The sequence below is a fragment of the Saimiri boliviensis genome, chromosome Y (assembly GCF_048565385.1).
Source record: "Saimiri boliviensis isolate mSaiBol1 chromosome Y, mSaiBol1.pri, whole genome shotgun sequence".
In the NCBI taxonomy this organism is placed as follows: Eukaryota; Metazoa; Chordata; class Mammalia; order Primates; family Cebidae; genus Saimiri; species Saimiri boliviensis.
Window position 1 is genome coordinate 18,850,768 of NC_133471.1, and position 23,941 is coordinate 18,874,708.

The following is a 23,941-nucleotide window of genomic DNA, read 5'->3' on the forward strand; positions in this document are numbered from 1 at the left end:
TGGCTTGCAGGTTCTCTGCTGAGAGATCTGCTGTTACTCTGATGGGCTCCCCTTTGTGGGTAACCTGACCTTCTTCTCTGCTTCCCTTAATGCTTTTTCTTCATTTCAGCCATGGTGAATCTGATGATTATGTGCCTTGGAACCCGGTTGCTCTTGAGGAATATCTTTGTGTTGGTTTCTATATTTCCTGAATTTGAATGTTGACCTTATTGCCAGGTTGGAGAAGTTCTCCTGGATAATAATCCCGAATAGCGTTTTCCAACTTGTTTTCATTCTCCCCATCACTTCAGGTACACCGATCAAATGTGGATTTGGTCTTTCCACATAATCCCGTATTTCTTGGAGGCTTTGTTTGTTTCTTTTAACTCCTTTTCTCTAATGTTTCCTTCTTGCTTTCATGGAGTAGATCTTCAATCTCTGATAACCTATCTTATGCTTGATTGACTCAGCTATTGAAACTTCTGTATGTTTCATGAAGTTCTCGTGCTGTGTTTTTCAGCTCCCTCAGGTTGTTTTATGTTCTTCTCTAAACTAGTTATTCTAGTTAGCAGTTTGTCTAACCTTTTTTCAATGCTCTTAGTTTCCTTGCATTGCATTAGAACATGTTCCTTTAGCTCATAGCAGTTTTTTATTACCCACCTTCTAAAGCCCTCTTCTGCCAATTTGCCAAACTCATTCTTCACCCAGTTTTGTTCCCTTGCTGGCAAGGAATTGTGATTCCTTGGAGGATAAGAGGCATTCTGCTTTTTTGGAATTTTCTGCATTTTTGCACTGGTTTATTCCTGTCTTTGTGGGTTTATCTATCTTTGGTCTTTGAAGTCAGTGACCTTTGGATGGGGTCTCTGAGTGGCCATCCTTTTTGTTGATGTTGATACTATTACTTTCTGTTTGTTAGTTTTCCGTCTAACAGTCAGGCCGTCAGGCCCATCTGCTTTAGGTGTGCTGGAGTTTGCTGGAGGTCCACTCCAGGCCTTGCTTGCCTAGGGGGTATCACCAGCAGAGGCTCCAAAACAGCAGAGATTGTTGCCTGATCCTTCCTCTGGGATGGTAGCTTCATCCCAGAGGGCTACCTACCAGATGCCAGCCAGAGCTCTCATGTGTGAGGTGTCTCTGTCAGGCCCTAGTGGGAGGTGCCTCTGGGTCAGGATATATGGGGATCAGGGAGCCACTTGAGGAGGTAGTCTGTGCCTTATCAGTGTTCAGATGCTGTGCTGGGAGATCCTCTGCTCTTTTCAGAGCTGCCAGGCAGGGCATTTAAGTCTGCTGAAGCTGTGTTCACAACAGCCACTTTTCTCAGTCTCTGTACCAGGAAGGTGGGGGCTTTCTTTATTTATAAGTCCCTGACTGGGGCCACTGCCTTTTCTCAGAGATGCCCTGCCCAGAGAGGAGGGACTCAAGGTGAGACAGTCAGTCTGCTGCACACTTGCTGAGCTGTCACTCCACTCAATCCAAACTGTAATATTAAAGCCACCTACCTACCTGAGCCTCAGCAATGGCAGATGCTCCTCCCACACCTAGCTTGAGTATCCCAGGTCCAGTTTAGGCTGCCAGGGTGGCCGTGAGAATTTCAAGCCAGTGGGTCTTAGCTTGCTGGTGTCCACGGAGGTCAGATCCACTGAGCCAGACCACTTGGCTTTCTGGCCTCAGCCCGCTTTCCAGGGGAGTGAGTGGTTCTGTCTTGCTGGCATTCCAGGTGCCACTGAGGTATAAAAAAACAAAAACAAAACTGCTGCAGCCAGCCCAGTGTCTGCCCAAATGGCTGCCCAGTTTAGAGCTGGAAACCCAGAGCCCTGGCGGTGTAGGTACTGGAAGGAATCTCCTGGTCTGTGTGTTACAAAGACCATGGGAAAAGCACAGTGTCTGGGCTCGGGTGCAGGGCACTGTCCCTAATGGCTTCCCTTGGCTAAGAGAGGAAGTTCTCTGACCCCTTGCACTTCCTGGATGAGGTGATGCCTCACTCTGCTTCAACTCACTCTCTTTGGGCTACGCCCACTGTCTGACCAGTCCCAGTGAGAGGAACCTGGTACCTCAGTTGGAAATGCTTCTGCATCACCTGACTTTTTCATCGATCTCTCAGGGATGTGCACATTGGAGTTGTGGCTATTAGGCTATCTTGGACCTACCTCCTATATTTTTTTTGTATAGGTACCCTTCTCAGTGGACTAACTTTCTTTACATGGCTCTGAATTACTCACGTCAGCCTGAAGGAGTCCTTCTATATTCCCTTTAGGGAGAAATTTGGGAGACATACTTCCAGAATGTTCACTTCCCTACTAATTTATTTATTCTTTTTCCATTGCAGGACTTTAAACATGTCATCCTACTGGCTTCTGGCCTTTATTATTTCTAAGGAGAAATCTGTTGATAATTCTGTTAATAATCCATGACGTGTGAAGGATCATGTCTGTCATGCTGCTATGAACTTCTTGGTGTCTTATCTTTTGATGGTTCAGATATACGGTGTCTCCTAGAGTTAACTAGTTGGAGTGTACTGAACTTCATGGTTGTAGGTAGACTTGGAGGGCATTCCACAAATTTGGAAACTGTTTAATGATTTTTGCTTCAACTGTTCTTTCTCATCCTCTTTTCTCCTCTTCTTATGAAACTCTCATTCTGCGTATATTGGTGGACTTGATGGTGCTGCACAGGTCTCCTAGGATCTGTTTAATATTCTCTTTTTGCCCCCTGCTGACTTGATTATTTCAACTGACCTGTCTTAGAGTTTGCCAGTTCTTTCTTCTCCCTGCCCAAAGTTCCTTTTGAAACCATCTTGTAAGTTTCTCACTTTTGCTATGGCACTGAGAACTTCAGAATTTTGATTTGTTTCATTTTTATAATTTTTGTGCCAAAGTCTTAGAACTCTTGTTGGAGGGACATTATTCTCCTGATGTCCTTTAATTCTTTGTGCATTGCTTATTTAGCTATTTAAGCCTGTTTAAGAGAGTTGGCAGCCTTTTTTAAGGCCAGTGCCTGGGCTGTCTCAGAGCTTTTTTTCTTTTAACCGAAGGGCTATACTTTCTGGGTTCTTTGCATGCTTCCTGATTTTCCAGACTGAACATTTTCGGTGCTGCATCCTGAAAATCATGTTATCCTCCTTGTCTGCTCTCAGAAATTTGTTTTTGTTGCTTTTATTTATAGTAGTAGTTGTTTGATGAGTAAATTTTCTGAACTAGTGTTTTTTGGAGATAGTTTTAAATTCATATAACACAGATGAACCATTCTAAACTGAACAGTTTGGTGGCATTTAGTACATTCACAGTGTTGTGCAGCCACCATGTCTCTTTAATTCTAAAACATTTTTATTACTCCAGAAAAGATCTCAGAGCAATGAAGTAACTTCTCATTCACCTCTCCTTCTAGCCTTGGACCACAGATTTGCTTTCTGTCTCTATGAATGTGTCTAGTCTGCATAGTTCCTATAAATTGAATTATATAATATGTGGCCTTTTGTATCTGATTTCCATTACTTAGTAGTGTAATTTCCTCAAAGTTCATCTGTGCTATGGCATGTGTCATTCTTTTTCTATGGCTGAATAATATTACATTGCAGGGATAAACCACATTTTACTTATCCATGCATTTGTTGAGGCACGTTTGTGTTGTTTCCATCAGTTGGCTATTGTGAATATTTCTGCTGTGAACATAATGTGTGCAAATATTTGTTTGAGTTCTTTCTTTCAGTTTTTTGGGGTATATACCCAGAAGTGGTATTGGACAGTCATACGGTAATTCTGTCTTTTAGCTTTCTGGGAAACTTCCACACTGTTTTCCCTAGCGTTTTCTCACAGCTGTTTTGCATTCTTTTTGCTGGCCACCCACAAGGGTTCTAACATGTCTGGATTCCTGCCAATACTGTTATTTTCTGCCTCCATCACAGTGACCGGAAATAGCATCTTGTGGTTTTGATTTTCATTTTCCTAATGACTTAGGATAGTTAGCAACTCTTTATATTCATGAGTAATCTTGTGGTTTTGATTTTTATTTTCCTAATGACAGGATGGTTAGCAACTCTTTATATTCATGAGTAATCTTTGGATATTCTTTTTCTGCTTGCCATTAGCCTGGTGATCATCTAGCAATCTAACAAGCTCTTTCTTAAGCCAAAATAATAACGATAATAATTAATAATATCAGCCACACTGTACTTGCTGATTGTATTTGATTGGTAACACTTTTACAGGGCTGATTTGAAAGTTAACTGTTTTAGACTCCACCTCCCACTTAGAAAGAGTGTAAAAGTCAGACAGAGGTGAGCTTAGAGAGTCTTAGATCTTTTCTGAGCGTGTGTCTTGCCCTGGACAGTAGTGTGGCTTTCTCAGTTCTTAAAAACTACATGGAAGCTTTTTAAGAGTCCCTTTTGCCCCAACTTTCTCTTTCTCTGTGATCTTCCTCCCAGGCACTTAAAAATATCTGGTTTTTGCCTAGTCTCTGTCTCTCTCTCTCTCTCTCTCTCTCTCTCTCTCTCTCTCTCTCTCTCTCTCTCTCTCTCTTTTTCTCTTTGTTTTTCCCCCCTCCCCCCTCTCCTTCTCTCTTCTCCCCACCACTACCTCATTTTAAAAGCAGATGTTGCTGTGGCTAATACCTTTTCTTTTTCATACTTTCCAAAAGCACAGCTTGGGAAGTCTCCTCTCTTCTGAGGGAACTGTCAGGATGGAGAAGGAAAGTCAGGCCCTCAAGGCAATCCTCCAGGAAATCACCAGACAGGTCAAAACATGTCACCTTAATTCTTTGGGAAAAAGGTTCTCATTGTGATTCCTGGCACCAGCCAGCTGCACCAGCATCTCAGGTTGCTTTCCCAAGATTGCTGCTGAGATAGAAGTAGGTGCAAGTGTGTATGCAGGGAACTTAATACATTATAGCACTCTTTAGAGTGCAAAAATTAAGAAACTTATGAAAATTCATTAAGTGTTCCTTGGTATCTGTGAAGGTTTTTGTTTAGTTGGTTTTTGTTTTTGTTTTTGAGACAAGGTCTCACTCTGTTGCTCAGACTAAAGTGCAGTGGTGCTTTTTCAGCTCACTGCAACCTCCGCCTCCCAAGCTCCAGCAGTCCTCTTGCCACAGCCTCCAAAGTAGCTGAGATTGCAGGTCCCACACCACCATGCCCGACTGATTTTTGGAAATTTTTAGTAGAGATATGGTTTCACCGTGTTGGCCAGGCTGTTCTTGAATTCCTGACCTCAAATGATCCACCCGTCTCAACCCCACAAAGTACTGGTATTACAGGCATGAGCCTCCTGCTCTGTATTTGTTTCTTTAATTACACATTTTCTCTGAAGACCACTTGTAAACTTCACAATCTCATTTTTGTTAAGGTACATACTTGGAGATAGAGCGTTTTGTCTCTTCCTACATCTGTTCTAGCGTCTAGAGACCTTTTGAGTTCACATCTGACCCATTAGTTTTCACCCACACCTCTTTCTGTTTTTCTTTGTCCTTTTCAGGTTGTCCGCACAAACCAGTGTGCAGGGGAATTTGTCATCACTTTTCCTCGTGCTTACCACAGTGGCTTTAACCAAGGCTATAATTTTGCTGAAGCTGTCAACTTTTGCACTGCTGACTGGGTGAGTTGGAATGTGGTGGTCCTGCAGGTAGAAAGTGTAAAGAATATGGGTAAGGATTATTGTGGAGACACTAAGCATGATCTCCAGAGAGCCACACACAGTCTTGAACACACTTGCAGCTACCTACTGGACGCCAGTGCATTGAACACTACCGCCGGCTTCGGCGCTATTGTGTCTTCTCCCATGAGGAGCTTATCTGCAAGATGGCTGCTTTCCCGGAGAAGTTGGATCTCAATCTAGCAGTGGCTGTACACAAGGAGATGTTCATCATGGTTCAGGAGGAGCGACGTCTACGAAAGGCCCTTTTGGAGAAGGTGGGTGGTCAAGAGCAGGGCTTAGAGATTTAGTCACATATACTATGTTACAGGGACACAGACCAACATTGAATAACCATTGTGTGTCTGATCTTTAAATCATGCATTTTGAAATGGAAAGACAGAGGCTGTATGTGTTTATATTTTTTCTTCCAATTTCTCTACAGCTATTCTTACAAGGTTGAGTCCAGAGCGGGGCTCAGTGTTGGCTGAGGTGGGGTGTCCACAACCTGCTCCTAGTCTTTACAGTGTATGTGGGTTGAACACCCCCAGGGCATCACGGAGGCTGAGCGAGAGGCTTTTGAGCTGCTCCCAGATGATGAACGCCAGTGCATCAAGTGCAAGACCACATGCTTCTTGTCCGCCCTGGCCTGCTACGACTGCGCAGATGGCCTTGTATGCCTTTCCCACATCAATGACCTGTGCAAGTGTTCTAGTAGCCGACAGTACCTACGGTGAGCATGGGAACACTAAAGGGATGGGGAGGAGGTTACAGAGCTGGGCCAGACGTGTACCCTTCTCCGCTTTCTTCCTCTAGGTATCGGTACACCTTGGATGAGCTCCCCACCATGCTGCATAAACTGAAGATTCGGGCTGAGTCTTTTGACACCTGGGCCAACAAAGTGAGAGTGGCCTTGGAGGTGGAGGATGGCCGTAAGCGCAGTGAGTGATGGGAAATGGAAGGACCCCCTGAAAAAGCCCTGTTTCTTTTGGGTATTTACAGCTTTCTTTTTCTACTAACACTGCCTACCTGTTGCAACTTGTACTCCCTCTAGGCTTTGAAGAACTACGGGCACTGGAATCAGAGGCTCGTGAGAGGAGGTTTCCTAACAGTGAGCTGCTTCAGCGACTGAAGAACTGCCTGAGTGAGGTGGAGGCTTGTGTTTCTCAAGTCCTGGGACTGGTCAGTGGTCAGGTGGCCAGGTATGTGAGAGGGGAGAAGGCAAACAAGGCTGGCAGTGTGTGAAAATAAGTAACAAAAGTGGACAGACTATAAACAAACAATCCCGTTTGAGGCTGAGGCACGAAAATCGCTTGAACCCTGGAGGCGGAGGGTACAGTAGCCGAGATCGTGCCATTGCACTCCAGCCTGGGCAACAAGAGTGAAACTCCATCTCGGAACAACAAAAGAAGAAGCACAGACTCAGCATTTGGCAAGTTTTACTGAGAAAGGGTAGATAATACATGGACAAGAAACAAAACAAAACAAAGAAACAAAAAAACAGCATAATATGAACTAGAAATTACTGAAGTAAACAGTTACATACTGGCAAAACTGCAGTCTTATTCTGCTTCTTAGGAAATCTCATAAAATTAGGCAGACATCAGAATTTCCACAAAATTTACTTTTGGCTCTGTATTGAGGTAAAACTTTACATGTTGAAATAATCCTCGAAATTTATTTAACTCTTAGTTTCCAAATGTATATGACAATAGATACATAAACTTTTCAGATTGAAAAATCAACTGTATGGTTATGTACGGTCAGGCAATGGAGATGTGTTTCGAGAAAAGCATGACAAGACAATTTCGTCATTATTGCATACATGCCGTCTACCTACATAAACCTGGACGCTGTGACCTCCTACACACCAAGGTTGTGTGGTAGAGCCTATTGCTCCTAGGCTGCAAACCTGCACAGCGTGATACTGTACTGAATATTGTTGGCAGTTGTAACACAAATGCATTGTGCAGATGAACAAAAGTATTTTCTTTCTCCATATTGTCATTCTGTAAGCTTTCTCTTTTTTAAAAAATTTAAATGTTTCTTTTTTTTTTTTTTTTTTTTTGGTTTGTTTTCCATTTCGAACACTTGTGTCAAAATATCCAAATGTAGAGTTAGAACAATAAAAGTATTGTAAAAGACATTAAATACGGTACACTTACCAGGCACAAAACTTGCAGGACAGGAAGTTTCTCTGGGTGAGGAACTGCCTGGTTAGAGAATGTGAAGACTGTGGACATGGTTGTACACTCTTATAGACCTAGAAAATGTGTTACACTTTGGCTACGTTAAGTTTATATAAATGTATCTTTCTTAAATGGTAAATTAGCCTCAGTTACTGTAATTTCCTTTTTAAGAGTATGTCTGCAGATTTGTTATGTAGGTGCACTTGTGTCGTGGGGAATTGTTACACAATTTATTTCATTACCCAGGTATTAAGCATATTATCCCCTAGTTATTTCTCCTGATCCTCTCTCTCCTTCCATCCTTCACCCCCTGATAGTCCCCAGTATGTGTTGTATGCATGCATCCATGTGTTCTCATCATTTAGGTCCCGCTTATCAGTGAGAACATTGTGCTATTTGATTTTCTCTTCCTGTGTTAGTTTTGCTAAGGATAATGGCCTCTGGCTCCATCCATGTTTCTGCAAAGGGCATGATCTCGTTCTTGTAGTGGCTGCCTTGTATTCCATGGTGTGTATGTACCACTTTTTCTTTACCCAAGCTATCACTAATGGGCATTTAGGTTGATTTTGTGTCTTTGCTATTGTGAGTGGTGCTGCAGTGAGTATAGCATGGGCATGTGTCTTCATGGTAGGAAAATTTATTTAACTTTGGGTATATATCCAGAAATGGGATACCTGGGTCAAACAAATGGTATTTCTGCCCATAGATCTTTGAAGAATTGCCACAGTCTTAACTAATTTACATTCCCACCAACAGCGTTTATGAGTTCCTTTTTCTCTGCAACCTTGCCAGAAGCTGCTATTTCCTGACTTTCCCTTAATTGCCATTCTGACTGGTATGGTTGGGTGGTATCTCACTGTGATTTTGTTTTGCATTTCTCTAATGATCACAGGGGCTGAGCTTTTTTTCATGTTTGTGGGTTGTATGTATGTCTCTGAAAAGTGTCTGTTTATGTCCTTTGCCCACTTCATAATGGGATGGTTTTCTTTCTGTAAATTTGTTTAGGTTCTTTTATAGATGCTGGATATTATTGGATCGTGGTCAGATGCATAGTTTGTAAAAACTCTCCCATTCTGTAGGTTTTCTGTTTACTCCGTGTGTCAACAGTTTCTTTGTGCAGAAACTCTTTAATTAGTACTCCTGTCAATTTTTGTTTTTGTTGCAGTTTGTTTTGATGTCTTCATCATGAAAGATGAAGAAGGCATTTTGTCTATGCCTGTGTCCAGAATGGCATTACCCAAGTTGTCTTCCAGGGCATTTATGGTTTCAGGTTTACATTTAAGTCTTTAATCCATCTTGAACTGATTTTTGTGCAAGGTATAAGGAAGGGGTCCTGTTTCAATATTCTGCATGTGGATCAGCCAGTTAGCTCATCAACATTTATTGAACAGGGAGTTGTTTCCCCATTGCTGCTTTTTGTCAGCTTTGTCAAAGATCAGATGGTTGTAGGTGTGCAGCCTCATTTCTGGGCTCTATATTCTGTTTCATTGGTCTATGAGTCTGTGTTTGTTGTCTATTTCATAAACATTTAATTCCTATTTGAATGTTTTACTCTTTTCTAGTAACAGCTTGAAACACAAATGCATTGTGCAGTTGAACAAAAGTATTTTCTTTATTGTCATTCTGTAAGCTTTCTTTTTTTAAAAAAATTTAATTTTTTTGTTTGTTTGTTTGTTTTCTTTCCATTTCAAACATTTGTGTTAAAATATAAGACATAAAGACACAAATTGGCCTAGGCCTACACAGAGTCAGGATCCTGAATATCACCATCTTCCCCCATCCACATCTTATTCTAGTGGAAGGTCTTTAGGGCACTAAAACATGTATAAATGTATCTGGTATGATAACAGTGCCTCCTGGAATACTTCCTGAAATTCCTTTTGAGGCTGCCTGACAGTTAACTTTTGTTTATAGTAGGAGTATATTCTAAAATAGTGGTTTTAAAAAAAGTAGTGTGGTGTCAAGACATTAACCGGTTCATAGCTGTTTGTTATCATTAGCAAGTATTACATACTTAACGTGATGGATGTGCTAGATAGACTCTTACATGACAGGTGGCAAGGTGGGTTGTTTACACCAGCATCACCACAGACACATGAGGAATGTGTTGCAATTTTACAACTGCTGCGCTGTCAGCAGGTGATAGGAATGTTTCACTACTATTATAATTTTACAGGCCCACTATCAAATATGAGGTTTGTCATTCACTGAAATGTCATGTGGTACGTGAGGGTACGTAAACTGAAAATTTTAGGTAAAAGCAGAAATAATAGTGTCATGTCTTTTTAAGAACTCTATTAAAAAAAAAGAAAAAGCTTCGTTAGTAGTAAGGGATTTTAGATGAAGTAGGGAATTTTTTGTCATTGTGAGAGTAAAGGTATCAAGACTGTAAAGCAAGGGTGTACTTTTGAACCAGTTTCTACCTGAGAAAATAAGTAATTTTTTCAATGAACTTTAAGGAAACATAGAAAGATTTTGAAGTGGAGAAGAACACCGCAAAATACATCTTATACAATTTATTATTCTGGACCTGTTTGGAGACTAGGCCTGGCAGGATGTGACATGGTCTGGTTTAAAATGAATAAACTGATGAGGAAGATTTTTAAAACAGTCCATCACGTAATTATTAGCCTGAGTTATAATTGAGATTGTAAATAGCCTTTTTGCCTTTTCTGTTCCACCTAGATTTTCAATGGCCCATATTTCCTCAGCTTAGTTTCTTGTGTTTTGTCTTCATTCTCAGGTCTGCCACATTTTAGAAACACATTATTTCAAATACTCTTAAATAGTCCTACTTGTTCTTAACATCTTTTCTCATTGCTGTCTTTCTTTATAACACGGAAACGTAAAATTTTATAATGAATTTCACTTTTATGGATAACTCTTTTCCTGACTCTAGTTCAACCTATAATAAATAAGGCTTTTCCAGCTTGAACTGACGATACTCAACGTATCATGACCTTGGGTTTTCATTTCAATCTGTCTTCAGTTTTCCTCACATATTTAACTTTCAGGCCTCTTCAGTTGTTCTTTCTCTTTTATGCAGTTAGAACCAAAGAGTAAATCTTGAAATGTGCCATCACTCGGTACTGTTTCACTTCTGGCATAATGAACTCTTACTTCATTCTGGCCTAGAGTAGATTCATTATTTTGACCATTCTTATCATCACGTAGCCCTCCTTGCTACTGTGTTCTTTTAAAATTTATTAAGTTCCGTGGTGCACGTGCAGATCATGGAGGTTTGTTATATAGGTATATATTTGCCGTGCTGGTCGTTTGCTGCATCCATTGCCCCGTCATCTACATGAGGTATTTGTATATCCTAATGATCCCCAAACCCCAACCACCTGCTATTCCTCCCCAGCTGCCAACCACCCAGGCCCTGGTGTGTGATGTTCCGCTCCTGGTGTCCATGTGTTCTCATTGTTCAACACCCACTTATGAGTGAGAACATGTGGTGTTTCGTTAAATGTTCTCTTGCCTGTTTTGCTGAGAATGATGGTTTCCAGATTCATCCATGTCCCTGCAAAGGGCATGAACTCATCCTTTTTTTCTGGCTGCACTGTATTCCACAGAGTATATATGCCACATTTTCTTTATCTGGTCTATCATTGATAGGCAATAGGGCTGGTTTCAAGTCTTTGCTATTGTTAACAGTGCTGCAATAAACATACATGTGCATGTGTCTTTATGGCAGAATGATTCATAATGCTTGGATATATCCTCAGTAATGGGATTTCTGGGTCAAATGGTATTTCTACTTCTGGGTCCTTGAGGAATCACCACACTGTCTTCCACAGTGGTTGAATTAATTTACACTCCCACCAACAGTGTAAAAGCATTCCTATTTCTCCACATGCTCTCCAGCATCTGTTGTCTCCAGATTTATATAGTGATAGCCATTCTAACTGACATGAGACGGTATCTCAATGTGGTTTTGACTTGCATTTCTCTAATGACCGCTGATGATGAGCATTTTTTCATATGTTTGTTGGTGGCATAAATGTCTTCTTTTGTAAAGTGTCTGTTCATACCCTTTGCCCATTTTTTGATGGTGGTTTTGTTTTTTTTCTTGTAAATCTGTTTATGTACTCTTATAAATTTGTTTAAGATTTTGGATATTAGCCCTTCGTCAGATGAGTAGATTGCAAAAAAATTTTTCCATTCTGTTGATTACTGGTTGACTCAGTTGACAGTTTCTTGGGCTGTGCAGAAGCTCTGAAGTTTAATTAGATTCCATTTGTCTATTTTGGCTTTTGTTGCCATTGCTTTCAGTGTTCTGGTCATGAGTCCTTGTCTATGCCTATGTCCTGGATGGTATTACTTAGTTTTCTTCTAGAGTTTTTATGGTGTTAAGTCTCATGTTTAAATCTTCAATCCAGCTAGAGTCCATTTTTGTGTCTGGTGTAAAGAAGGGGTCCAGTTTCAGCTTTCTGCATATGGTTGGTGAGTTTTCCCAACACCATTTATTAGATAGGAAATCCATTCCCCATTGCTTGTTTTTGTCAGATTTGTCACAGATCAGATGGTTGTAGTTGTGTAGCATTCTTTCTGAGGCCTCTGTTCTGTTCCACTGGTCTGTATCACTGTTTTGGTACCAGAGCCACACTGTTTTGATTGCTGTAGACATGTGACATAGTTTGAAGTCAGGTAGCAGGGTGCCTCCAGCTTTTCCCCCCTCCCCTTGCTCAGGATTGTCTTGTCTGTGCAGGCTCTTTTTCTGTTCAATATGAATTTTAAGGAGCTTTTTTCCATTTCTGTAAAGAAAGTCATTGATAGCTTGATGAGAATAGCACTGAATCTATAAATTACTTTGGGCAGTATGGCCATTTTCATGATACCAATTTCTCCTAACCATGAGCACGGAACATTTCTCCATCTGTTTGTGTCATCTCTCATTTCCTTGAACATTGGTTTGTACTTTTCCTTAAAGAGGTCCTACACATCCCTTGTTAGTTGTATTTCTAGGTATTTTTTCCTCTTTGTAGCAATTGTGAATGGGAGTTCACTCATGATTTTGCTCTCTGTTTGTCTGTTATTGGTGAATAGGAATGCTTGTAGTTTTTGCACATTGATTTTGTATCCTGAGACCTTGCTGAAGGTATGCTTGTCAGCTCAAGGAGGTTTGGGGCTTAGAAAATGGGGTTTTCTAAATCTGCAATCATGTCATCTGCAAACAGGGACCATTTGATGTCCCTCTCTTCATATTCACATAGGCTTTATTTCCGTCTCTTGCCTGATACCTATAGCCAGAACTTCCACTTCTTTGTTGAATAAGAGGGATGAGAGAGGGCATCCTTGTCCTTTACCAGTTTTCAGAGGGAATGCTTCCAGTTTTTTTCTTATTTGATATGATAGTGGCTGTGGGTTTTTCATAGGTAGCTTTTGTTATTTTGAGATACATTCCATCAACACCAAGTTTATTGAGAGTTTTTGGGATAAAAGGCTGTTGAATTTTATTGAAGGCCTTCTCCGTATCTGTTGAGATAATCATGTGGTTTTTGACTCTGGTTCTGTATGTGATGGATTACATTTTTAGATTTGTGGTTGATGAACCAGCCTTGCATCCCTGGGGTGAAGCCAACTTGATCGTGATAGATAAGCTTTTTGATGTGCTGGTTCATTTGGTTTGCCAGTATTTTATTCAGGACTTTTGCATCAATGTTCATCATGGGCCCTGGTGTGAAATTTTGTTTATTAGTTGTGTCTCTGCCAGGTTTTGTTTTCAGGATGATGTTGGTCTCATAAAACGAGTTAGAGAGGATTCCCTCTTTCTGAGTTGTTCGAAGTAGTTTTGGAAGGAATGGTACCAGCTTCTCTTTGTGCATGTGGTGGAATTCGACTGTGAACCTGCCTGGTGCTGGACTTTTTTTGGTTGGTAGACTATTAATTGCTGCCTCAACTTCAGACCACCTTATTGGTCTATTCAGGAATTCAACTGTTTCCTGGTTTAGCCTTGGGGAAGGTGTAGCTGTTCAGGAATTTGTCTGTTTCTTCTAGATTTTCTGTTTTGTTTGCATAGAGATGTTTGTAGTAATCTCTGATGGTAGTTTGTGTTTCTGTGGGATTGGTGGAAGTAAGCTCCTTTGTCATTTTTTTATTGCATCTATTTGATTCTTCTCTCTTTTCTTTTTTGTTAGTCTTGCTAGGGTTCTATTTTGTTGATCTGTTCAAAAAATCAGCTTCTGAATTTATTGATTTCTTAAAGGATTTTTTATGTCTCTGTCTCTTTCAGTTCTGCTTTAGTCTTAGTTATTTCTTGCCTTCTGGTAGCTTTTGAGTTTGTTTGATCTTTCTCCTCTAGTTCTTTTAATTGTGACATTGGGGTGTCGATTTTGTATCTTCCCTTGCTTCTTTGGTGGGCATTTAGTACTATAAATTTTCCTCTAGACACAGCTTTAAATGTGTCCCAGAGATTCTTGTACATTGTGCCTTTGTTCTCATTGGTCTTGAAGAACATCTTTATTTGGGCCTTGATTTCATTATTTATCCAGTAGTCATTCCGGAGCAGGTTTTTCAGTTGCCGTGTAGTGGTGCAGTTTCAAATGAGTTTCTTAATCCTGAGTTCTAATTTGATTGCACTGTGGTCTGAGAGACTGTTGGTTGTGATTTCCATTCTTTTACATTTGCTGAGGAGTGTTTTACTTCTAATTATGTGGTCACTTTTAGAATAAGAGTGATGTGGAGCTGTGAAGAATGTATATTCTGTGGTTTTCAGGTGTAGAGTTTTGTAGATGTCTGTTAGGTCTTCTTGGTCCAGATCTGAGTTCAACTGCTGAATAACCTTATTAATTTTCTGTCTCATTGATCTGTCTAGTACTCACAAGGGGGTGTTAAAGTCTACCACTATTATTATGTGGGAGTCTGAGTCTCTTTGTAGGTCATTAAAAACTTGCTTTATGTATCTGGGTGCTCCTATATTGGGTGCGTATATAGTTAGGATAGTTAGCTCTTCCTGTTGCATTAATCCCTTTATCATTACATAATGCCCTTCTTTGTCTCTCTTGATCTTTGTTGGCTTAAAGTGGGTTTCATCAGAGACTAGGATTGTAATCCCCTGCCCTTTTTTTTTCTCCTCTCCATTTCCTTGATAAATCTACCTCCATCTCTTTATTTTGAGCCTGCGTGTGTCTTTGCATGCGAGATGGGTCTCCTGAATACAGCACAGCGATGGGTCTGACCCGCTACCCAATTTGCCAGTCTGCATCTTTTAATTGGGGCAATTAGCCCATTTATGTTTAAGGTTAATATTGTTATGTGCGAATTTGATCCAGCCGTTTTGATGCTAGCTGGTTGTTTTTTGCTTGTTAGTTGATGCAGTTTCTTCATAATGCTCATAGTTTTTACAGTTGGTATGTTTTTGTAGTGGCTGATACTGGTTGTTCCTTTCCATGTTTAGTGCTCTCTCTTCAGGAGCTCTTGTAAGGCAGGCCTGGTGGTGACAGAATCTCTCAGCAGTTGCTTGTCTGTAAAGGATTTTCTTTCTCCTTTGCTTATGAAGCTTTTGGCTGGATATAAAATTCTAGGTTGAAAGTTCTTTTCTTTAAGGATGTTGAATATCGGCCCCCACTCTCTTCTGGCTGGTAAGGTTTCTGCCAAAAGATCCAATCTGAGTCTGATGGGCTTCCCTTTGTGGGTAACCCGACCTTTCTCTCTGGCTGCCCTTAGCATTTTTTTTTTTTTTTTTTTTTTCTCATTTCAGCCCTGGTGAATCTGACAATTACGTGCCTAAGGGTTGCTCTTCTCAAGGAATACCTTTGTGGTGTTCTCTGTATGTCCTGTATTTGAACACTGACCTGCCTTGCTAGGTTGGGGAGGTTCACCAGGATAGCACACTGAAGAGCGTTTTCCAACTTCGTTTCATTCTCCTTGTCACTTTCAGGTACACCGATCAAATGTAGATTTGGTCTTTTTACATAATCCCTTAGTTCTTGGAGGCTTTGTTTGTATATTTTCGTTCGTTTTTCTCTAGTCTTGCCTTCTCACTTTATTTCATTGAGTTGATCTTCAGTCTCTGATAGTTTTTCTTTTGCCTGGTCAGTTTGGCTATTGAAACTTATGTATGCTTCACGAAGTTCTTGTGCTGTGCTTTCAGCTCCATCAAGTCGTTTCTGTCCTGTACACTGGCTATTCTAGTTAGTATGTCATGTAACCTTTTTTCAAAGTTCTCAGTTTCCTTGCATTGGGTTAGAACATGCTCCTTTAGCTCAGAGAAGTATGTTATTACCCACCTTCTGAAGCCTGCCTCTGTCAATTCATCAAACTCCTCCATCCAGTTTTGTTCCCTTCATGGTGGTGGGTTGTCATGCCTTGAAGGAGAAGAGGCATTCTTGATTTTGGCGATCTCAGCCCTTTTGTGCTGGTTCCATCCCATCTTTGTGAATTTATCTACCTTTTGTCTTTGAAGTTGGTGACTTTTGGATGGGGTTTCTGAATGGACCTCCTTTCTGTTGATTTGAGACTATTTCTTTCTGTTTGTTAATTTTCCTTCTAACAGTCAGGCCCCTCTGCAGCAGGTCTGCTGGTGTTTGCTGGAGGTCCACTCCAGACCCTGCTTGCCTGGGAATCACCTGCAGGGGGCTGCAGATGAGCAAAGATTGCCACCTGTTTCTTCCTCTGGTAGCTTCATCCCAAAAGAGTATCTGTCGGATGTTAGCCAGAGCTCTCCTGTATGACGTGTCTCCCAGTTAGGGTACACACGGAGCGGGGTTAAGAGGGTAGAGTGGTCAGGGAGCCACTTGAGCAAGCAGACTGTCCCTTCACAGAGTTCACGCTCTGTGCTGGGTGAACTGTTGCTTCCTTCAGGGCTGCTGGGCAGGGACGTTTACATCTGCTGAAGAGGAACTTCACAACTGCCCCCTTTCTCAGATGCTCTGTCCCAGGAAGATGGGGGCTTTGTAAGTCTCCGATGGGCTGCTATCCTTCCTTTTAGAGATGCCCTGCCCAGCACCCTCCTTGCTTCTTAATCCTCCCATTCCATTGTATTTAAAAATTCTTGTACTTCAGTTTCTGGCTTACTAGATGCATTGTGTTTTGTCTCACTGTGAAATCTCCTATTCCTGAATCCTATTGGCTATTTGTTTTTATGTCTCTTCCTCATTCTTTATGTTTTAACTGGATGACTGATGAAAATATAGCTTAACCTTTCTTGGGGCCATTTCTCATTTCTCTTGCAGCCTATTTATATTTATTCTTGTTCTTCTTTAGAGTATTTCTAGTCATCTGGTACCATGGCAGCATGTTAGTAGTAGCCATAGTGGTAGCAGATTAATATGGTTACCTTTCCTCAAGAAGCTGGACTGTCTCGCTTTGACATCTGTAGTTTCTACTAACTGCTTCTGTCAACTACCTGGAGGTGTTTTTGTCAAATCTTAGCTTATTGGTCGGTATCTCTGCACTTAGCAAAAAATCTTTCCATGTATTACGGAAATACAAAATGGAAAGAAGGACGTTAAAACTCACAAATTGTTTGAAATGCGGCATTAGAAGGTTCACTGACCAAGTTCTTTCTTCCTGGTTCCTGCAGGATGAACAGTCCACATCTGACCTTGACTGAGCTCCGGGTGCTTTTTGAGCAGATGGGCAGACTGCCCTGCGCCATGCATCAGATTGGGGATGTCAAGGTAAGCAGTGGCCCGGCAAGATGAAATTTTTGTTAACAACAAATACTCAGGAATTCTGAAACATCAGGAAAGCTTGAGAACCTAATTATTCTAAACAATCTTCTTACAATAAAAGGTTCTTTTCTAGAAGTGGTGGAGGTGAGGGTTCCCAGAGTGGCTCTGTCTTAACAGGGTATAAGGAAATATCTTTAAAGACTGAAATAATTAAACACTTTAAAAAGGGGCCTATATAAGATCTGGCTCTTGGGAATGGAATGGAGAGGTTTATTTGTTTGTTTGTTTGTTTGTTTGTTTGTATTTTTTTCCCTCCAGACATTAGAGTCCTAGAAAGCTTATTAGAGGGATAAGGTTGTATTAAAGTAGGTCTGGAAAAAGATATTTTAGGTAATTAAAGGATAAAAAAATGGCATTCTAGGTCAACAGAAGACCTTTGTTATTATCAAGTAGATGATGTTTTAGGATATTGTTGAGAATAAGTGTAAAGCAACAGACAATGCCTGTGAGAGAAGATGGGAAGTGGAGCAAATCTTGGTGGTTGAGGATGTATGTGGCTAAAGAATCTGCATTTTATTCTCTATCCTTGCAGGATGTCCTGGAACAGGTGGAGGCCTACCAAGTTGAGGCTCGTGAGGCTCTTGCCTCACTGCCCTCTAGTCCAGGTCTATTGCAGTCCCTGTTGGAGAAGGGCAAGCAGCTGGGTGTAGAGGTGCCTGAAGCCCATCAGCTACAGCAGCAGATGGAGCAGGCACAATGGCTAGATGAAGTGAAGCAGGCCCTGGCCCCTTCAGCCCACAGGGGCTCTCTGGTCATCATGCAGGGGCTTTTGGTTATGGGTGCCAAGGTAGCCTCCAGCCCTGCTGTGGACAAGACCCGGGCTGAGCTTCAAGAATTGCTGACCATTGCAGAGCGCTGGGAAGAAAAAGCTCATTTCTGCCTGGAGGCCAGGTGGGGCCTAGCATCCTAGCATCTCCCTGTCTGTATCTTGACTATAATCCTCAGAGTTTGGGGGCGACCCTAAGTATGATTTCTATGGATGCCCTTGAGTACCAGACTTTCAGTTGGGCATCTCTAAACTCCAAAGGATTGGCATGACATGCCATTGAGTCCCAACTATGTGATATGTCATGCTGATGTTTCAGTGTCATAGAGGCAACAGTTGGGGAGATATTCCTGGGAAGACTTAGCTTTCAGGTGAATGGATGCAGAATGTAACTTACAAGAGACCTGTATGCCCCTTGCAATGCTAGAAAGTTCTTCTGTGTGGCTCATTTACTCTGTCACACTTTTCATTGCTTATGCTTTTAGCAAGGAAACCTAGGACTAAAAAGGGGAGCATGTATACCTGTAATATGTAATGATAGGTTTCTCTTTTTCGAAAAAATTCTAGGCAAAAGCATCCACCAGCCACACTGGAAGCCATAATTCATGAGACAGAAAACATCCCTGTTCACCTGCCTAACATCCAGGCTCTCAAAGAGGTTCTGACTAAGGCGCAAGCGTGGATTGCTGATGTGGCTGAGATCCAAGTGAGGATCAGTTTTCCTGCCTTACTACTTCAGGCCAGCAATTAGAAAAGAGAGATATACCTTATATATTTTTTTTCTCTGTTGGGTTGCACCAGAAGGTGAAGGTGGGAAGTTGGAGGATTCCTTGAGAGAGCTGAGCACGTAGAAACAGAAGGAAGAGATGCGTGAACATGGGCATAGAGCTAAGCAGAGACTATCAATATAGACAAGTGGGTAGAGGAAGCAGGACACAACAGAGTAACTTGTCTCTGTAGAATTTTCAGTTCTGAGCCAATGAAAGTAGGAGTTCTGAGAGAAAAGTGGTTTCTATCCCATTTTTCCCTTTCAGAAAACATCTACAGATTTTCGTTCCTGTGATTATATAGTATAATACCCAGTATTATGAAGCACAAATTTAGACACACAATTATTGCCATACTTTAAATCAACTTTCTGTTTCATCTGTCCCAGAGTGGTGACCACTACCCCTGTCTGGATGACTTGGAGGGCCTGGTGGCTGTGGGCCGGGACCTGCCTGTGGGGCTTGAAGAGCTGAGACAACTAGAGCTGCAGGTATTAACAGCACATTCCTGGAGAGAGAAGGCCTCCAAGACCTTTCTCAAGAAGAATTCTTGCTACACGCTGCTGGAGGTGAGGTCTGGGATCCTCTTCTGCACCTGGACTGGCTGCTGTGAGATGGCATGTGTGATGAGAACATAAGTTTTTTTTGTTGTTTCTTTGTTTGTTTGTTTGTTTTTAGGGGGCACCTGGGTAGGAAGGAGAGGGTGTGGGAGGTGAGGCAAGCCTGGTCATTTCCCCTCTGTCTGCCTTCCTGCCTCAGGTGCTCTGCCCGTGTGCAGACGCTGGCTCAGACAGCACCAAGCGTAGCCGGTGGATGGAGAGGGAGCTGGGTTTGTATCAGTGTGACACAGAGCTGCTGGGGCTGTCTGCACAGGACCTCAGAGACCCAGGTTCTGTGGTAAGGAGCATGGCCCAGATGGGGAAAAGATGGGTTCTGGGTATGTCTCTGAAAAGAGGAGAGCCTGGTGATGATAGGGTGCCTAAGCCCTATGACCACAAATTTCAGTTCTCCTAGTTAAGGAACTGGGCTTTAGGGTGCCAGACAAGGGCAACGGTGGGCCACTGACCTACTTTCCTCCTCTCTTGAACATGGTAGATTGTGGCCTTCAAGGAGGGGGAACAGAAGGAGAAGGAGGGTATCCTGCAGCTGCGTCGTATCAACTCAGCCAAGCCCAGTCCACTGGCACCATACCCCATGGCCTGCTCTGCAACTTCTATCTGTGTGTGTGGGCAGGTTCCAGCTGGGGTGGGAGCTCTTCAGTGTGACCTGTGTCAGGATTGGTTCCATGGGCAATGTGTGTCGGTGCCCCGTCTCCTCAGCTCTCCAAGGCCCAATCTCACCTCATCTCCACTGCTGGCCTGGTGGGAATGGGACACAAAATTCCTGTGTCCACTGTGTATGCGCTCACGACGGCCACGCCTAGAGACAATCCTAGCCTTGCTGGTTGCCCTGCAGAGACTTCCTGTCCGGCTGCCTGAGGGTGAGGCTCTTCAGTGTCTCACAGAGAGGGCCATTGGCTGGCAAGACCGTGCCAGAAAGGCTCTGGCTTCTGAGGATGTGACCGCTCTGTTGCGACAGCTGGCTGAGCTTCGCCAACAGCTAGAGGCCAAACCCAGACCAGAGGAGGACCCCGCCCACACTTCAGCCATTGCCTCCAAACCCAGGCCAGAGGAGGCCCCCGCCTACACTCCAGCCATTGCCTGTGACCCTATCAGAGAAGGCAGTGGCAACACTATTTCTCAGGTGAGCTGTCCAGGCCACCCACTGTCCTCACATTTCTGACTTCGAGCTCCTGTCTTTCTTTTGGCTTGATCCAGCTTTGTCCCAGTTGTGCAATTTTCAGTCTCCTGTGACCTAGCCTCTTTGTCCCATTCTGCACCCGTCCAGATCCCTAGACTCTGCTCCCCACTGGAAGCCTGTGTCGACTCTCTTTCAGGAGATAGAGGCTCCCAAGTTTGGGGGTTGTGAAAGAAAAGATAGGACTTGGTTCATCTGCTCAGTTATTCTTCATTTCCCTGATAGGTCCAAGGGCTGCTGGAGAATGGAGATGGTGTGACCAGTCCTGGGAATAGAGCTCCAGCAAAGGGCTCTGATAACACAGGTATGGTTTCAGTAGTCTGTTGGCTACACATCGCCGAGTGACCCATGTTTTTGTCAGCTTTGTTTCGGCCATGGAGGATAAGACCAAGAGTGGCCTCTAACCCAGTCTATCCCTGCATCCCCACCACACCTTCCACCCAGACCTGGAGCTACTGTCCTCACTGTTGCCACAGTTGACTGGCCCTCTGTTGGAGCTGCCTGAGACAACCCGGGTGCCCCTGGAGGAGCTCATGATGGAAGGGGACCTGCTCGAGGTGACCTTGGATGAGAACCACAGCATCTGGCAGCTGCTGCAGGCTGGACAGCCTCCAGACCTGGAGAGGATTCGCACACTTCTGGAGGTAGGAAGGGATATCATGGACAGGGCAGGAGATCAGGTCCAGCAGGCAAGGATCCCAGTCCTGACCTTTTTCTGCTTGTGTGTGTGTGTGTGTGTGTGTGTGTGTGTGTGTGTGTGTATGTGTGTATGAATGCAGCTGGAAAAGCAAGGGAGTCGGACAAGGAGCCGGGCTCTGGAGAGGCGACGACGGCGACAGAAGGTGGATCAGGGTAGGAATGGTGAGGATCTTGTTCAAGAGGACCTGCAGTCAAAAAGGGCTCGGAGCTCCAGGATTAAGTCTGAGGAAGGCCAAGGAAGAAAACATTTACAAGAGAAAGCAGACCGTGAAAATATGTTCCTGACAGCTTCCACAGACCACAGCCCCTTCTCGAAAGGAAACCAAAATAGCTTATAACACAAGAATTCAGGCTCCTCAGCTTCTTGTCCTTCGTTAATGCCTTTGATGCAACGCTCCTTCTCTCATCAGCAAGAGTTGTGATAGTAGCACCAAAGGTTGTTTGTGGTTGTTTTTGTCTGTTTGTTTCTTAAATCCTACTGCCTCCACGCCTGTACCTCTGAAGGAGTTTATTTCCTACCTAGAGTGTTTTCACTGCCAATTTTTTATATCCTCCCTCCTAGAGTGATTGTTTAAAGCTTGGTTCTTAAAGTCTATGCACTGATGGCCAGAAGTGTCTTGCCAGCAGCATTCCTGCTAGCATACGAAAGTGGTTTCCTAAGCCAGTTTTATTCTAGTCTGAATAGGGGCAAACAAATCTCGAGAAAGGCCAAAGTGCATACCTTTATTTCTTACTGGCCCCTGACCCCACACCTCACCCTTTACCCCTCCCCTATCCTCTGATTCTGTCCGCCGCCTTTTCTTTTCTTTCCCTGTTTTTTTTTTTTTTTTTTTTTTTCGGTCCCTGTGTCTTTAAAATATTTTGGTGCTTCAAAACTTGTACCTTCATTCTACCTCCTTTTCTTTTCTCCCCTGGGTCTTATTGTTAAAGAAGAAAGTGTATGGTGTAATTACTTGTAAAGACCAAGAAGAATAGAGTAAAACAAGAATTTGATCACTCTACCTGTCGTCTATTTTTAAGTTCATTTCCTTTCTTAAAAATAGAACAATGAATGGATTTGGAGACTATGCATATGATTTGAATTTTTTTAATGTAGAAGAGTGAAGGATTGAGTTTGGAAAACACCACAACAGTAGCATGGGTCAACATAATTTTTAATAATCTTTTTGTGGGGAGTATGGAAGGGTAGCTTTTATTTACAAAATGTACATGAGACTTAGGCCAAGGTGATCGTTTTCTCAAAGGATGTCCAGTTGACCCAGCACCAGCTATAGAAGATTTATCTGTCCTTCACTTAACTGCCTTGTGCTTTTTATTGAAAATCTGGACTTACATGTGCCAAAATCTGGGTTATTTGTTGGCTTGACTTACATGTGCCAATATCTGGGTTATTTGTTTTGTTGCCTCATTGAACTATGAGTCGGTCCCCTTTGGTCACATCACAGTGTCTTAGTTACAGTCGCTTAATAGTGAGTCTTACAACAGAGTAGACAGATTAGTCTCTTCTTTATTCTTTTTCAAACTGTTTGAGCAAGTCAGGTCCCCAGCTCTGTTTTCAGTATCCAGTTGCTTTTTTATCCTTAATCTGATTAGGTTGAACTGAAACAAGTTTTCTCCCTCAATATTTTAGGTTCTCTCAAATGGTCAATAAAATAGCTAACCTAAATCATTTGTTGTAGAAATTCAGTGAGATTGATATGTAAATATTTCAGGTGAAACCAGTATGATACCATTAATCAATTTATGGTTCTTGTTTTGTGTCTTTCTGGGTGATCTACTCATATAGACTGTATTATACTTTTCTTAATCCCTTTTAGTGAACACATTGTGTCATCCTGGATTGAATCTCGTATAGTGTATGACCTAACGCCTGCTGACTTCAGTCAGTATAGATCACATGATTTCCCTTAGCAGTTTCTCATGCCTGTAATCATACTACTTTCACTGTTGTCTGTGCTTTTTACCTTTTTCTGTATTTGATACTGTCATAGGGCACTATAATTAGCTCTCACAGTAACAAAGCTATGCTTGGTGATGACCCCGGTAGAGTAGAAATTTCTTCACCTGTCAAAACACAATGTGCTTTACCTTACTACACCATAGGAACCAGGTAAAATAAATAGAAAAATCCCAAGATGCTTTATCTAAACACGAGAATTCTTTTCTAAACCTCTGTGTTTTTTTCTCCTCCTCCCTAAATATGAGGAATAGGTCATGATTTTCAAGCCATTACAAATTCTCTGATATTTGTAATGGAAAATTCTGATGAGGCATTGATGAGAACCTCTGCCTACAAAAATCTCACTAAGGTTCTGAGTCAAAAATTGTTCGTTCCCATACAGGCAATCCAAAGTCAGGACAGTTGTACATCTTTCTTAGGTTGCCTCCACTGATTGGGCCTATATTGATTTGACTTTAAGGGCCAGTTCTGAAACTGTTAAAACTATAC

At 42.3% G+C, this 23,941-nt stretch overlaps 1 protein-coding gene across 1 annotated transcript in view; it reads left to right on the forward strand.

The window, feature by feature from the left end:
• The window catches only part of LOC141582941 (lysine-specific demethylase 5D), a 69,322-nt gene extending 47,468 nt beyond the window's left edge, over positions 1-21,854 (forward strand). The window contains exons 14-27 of the mRNA XM_074392394.1: positions 5,442-5,561; positions 5,681-5,875; positions 6,149-6,330; positions 6,414-6,538; positions 6,652-6,799; positions 17,313-17,409; positions 17,996-18,354; positions 18,797-18,935; positions 19,386-19,565; positions 19,756-19,893; positions 20,092-20,739; positions 21,019-21,097; positions 21,238-21,437; positions 21,573-21,854. Of these exons, the coding sequence (XP_074248495.1) occupies positions 5,442-5,561; positions 5,681-5,875; positions 6,149-6,330; positions 6,414-6,538; positions 6,652-6,799; positions 17,313-17,409; positions 17,996-18,354; positions 18,797-18,935; positions 19,386-19,565; positions 19,756-19,893; positions 20,092-20,739; positions 21,019-21,097; positions 21,238-21,437; positions 21,573-21,830 (2,868 nt within the window). The 3' untranslated portion in view covers positions 21,831-21,854. The remainder of the gene's footprint in view (positions 1-5,441; positions 5,562-5,680; positions 5,876-6,148; positions 6,331-6,413; positions 6,539-6,651; positions 6,800-17,312; positions 17,410-17,995; positions 18,355-18,796; positions 18,936-19,385; positions 19,566-19,755; positions 19,894-20,091; positions 20,740-21,018; positions 21,098-21,237; positions 21,438-21,572) is intronic.
• The last annotated feature ends 2,087 nt before the right edge of the window (positions 21,855-23,941 follow it).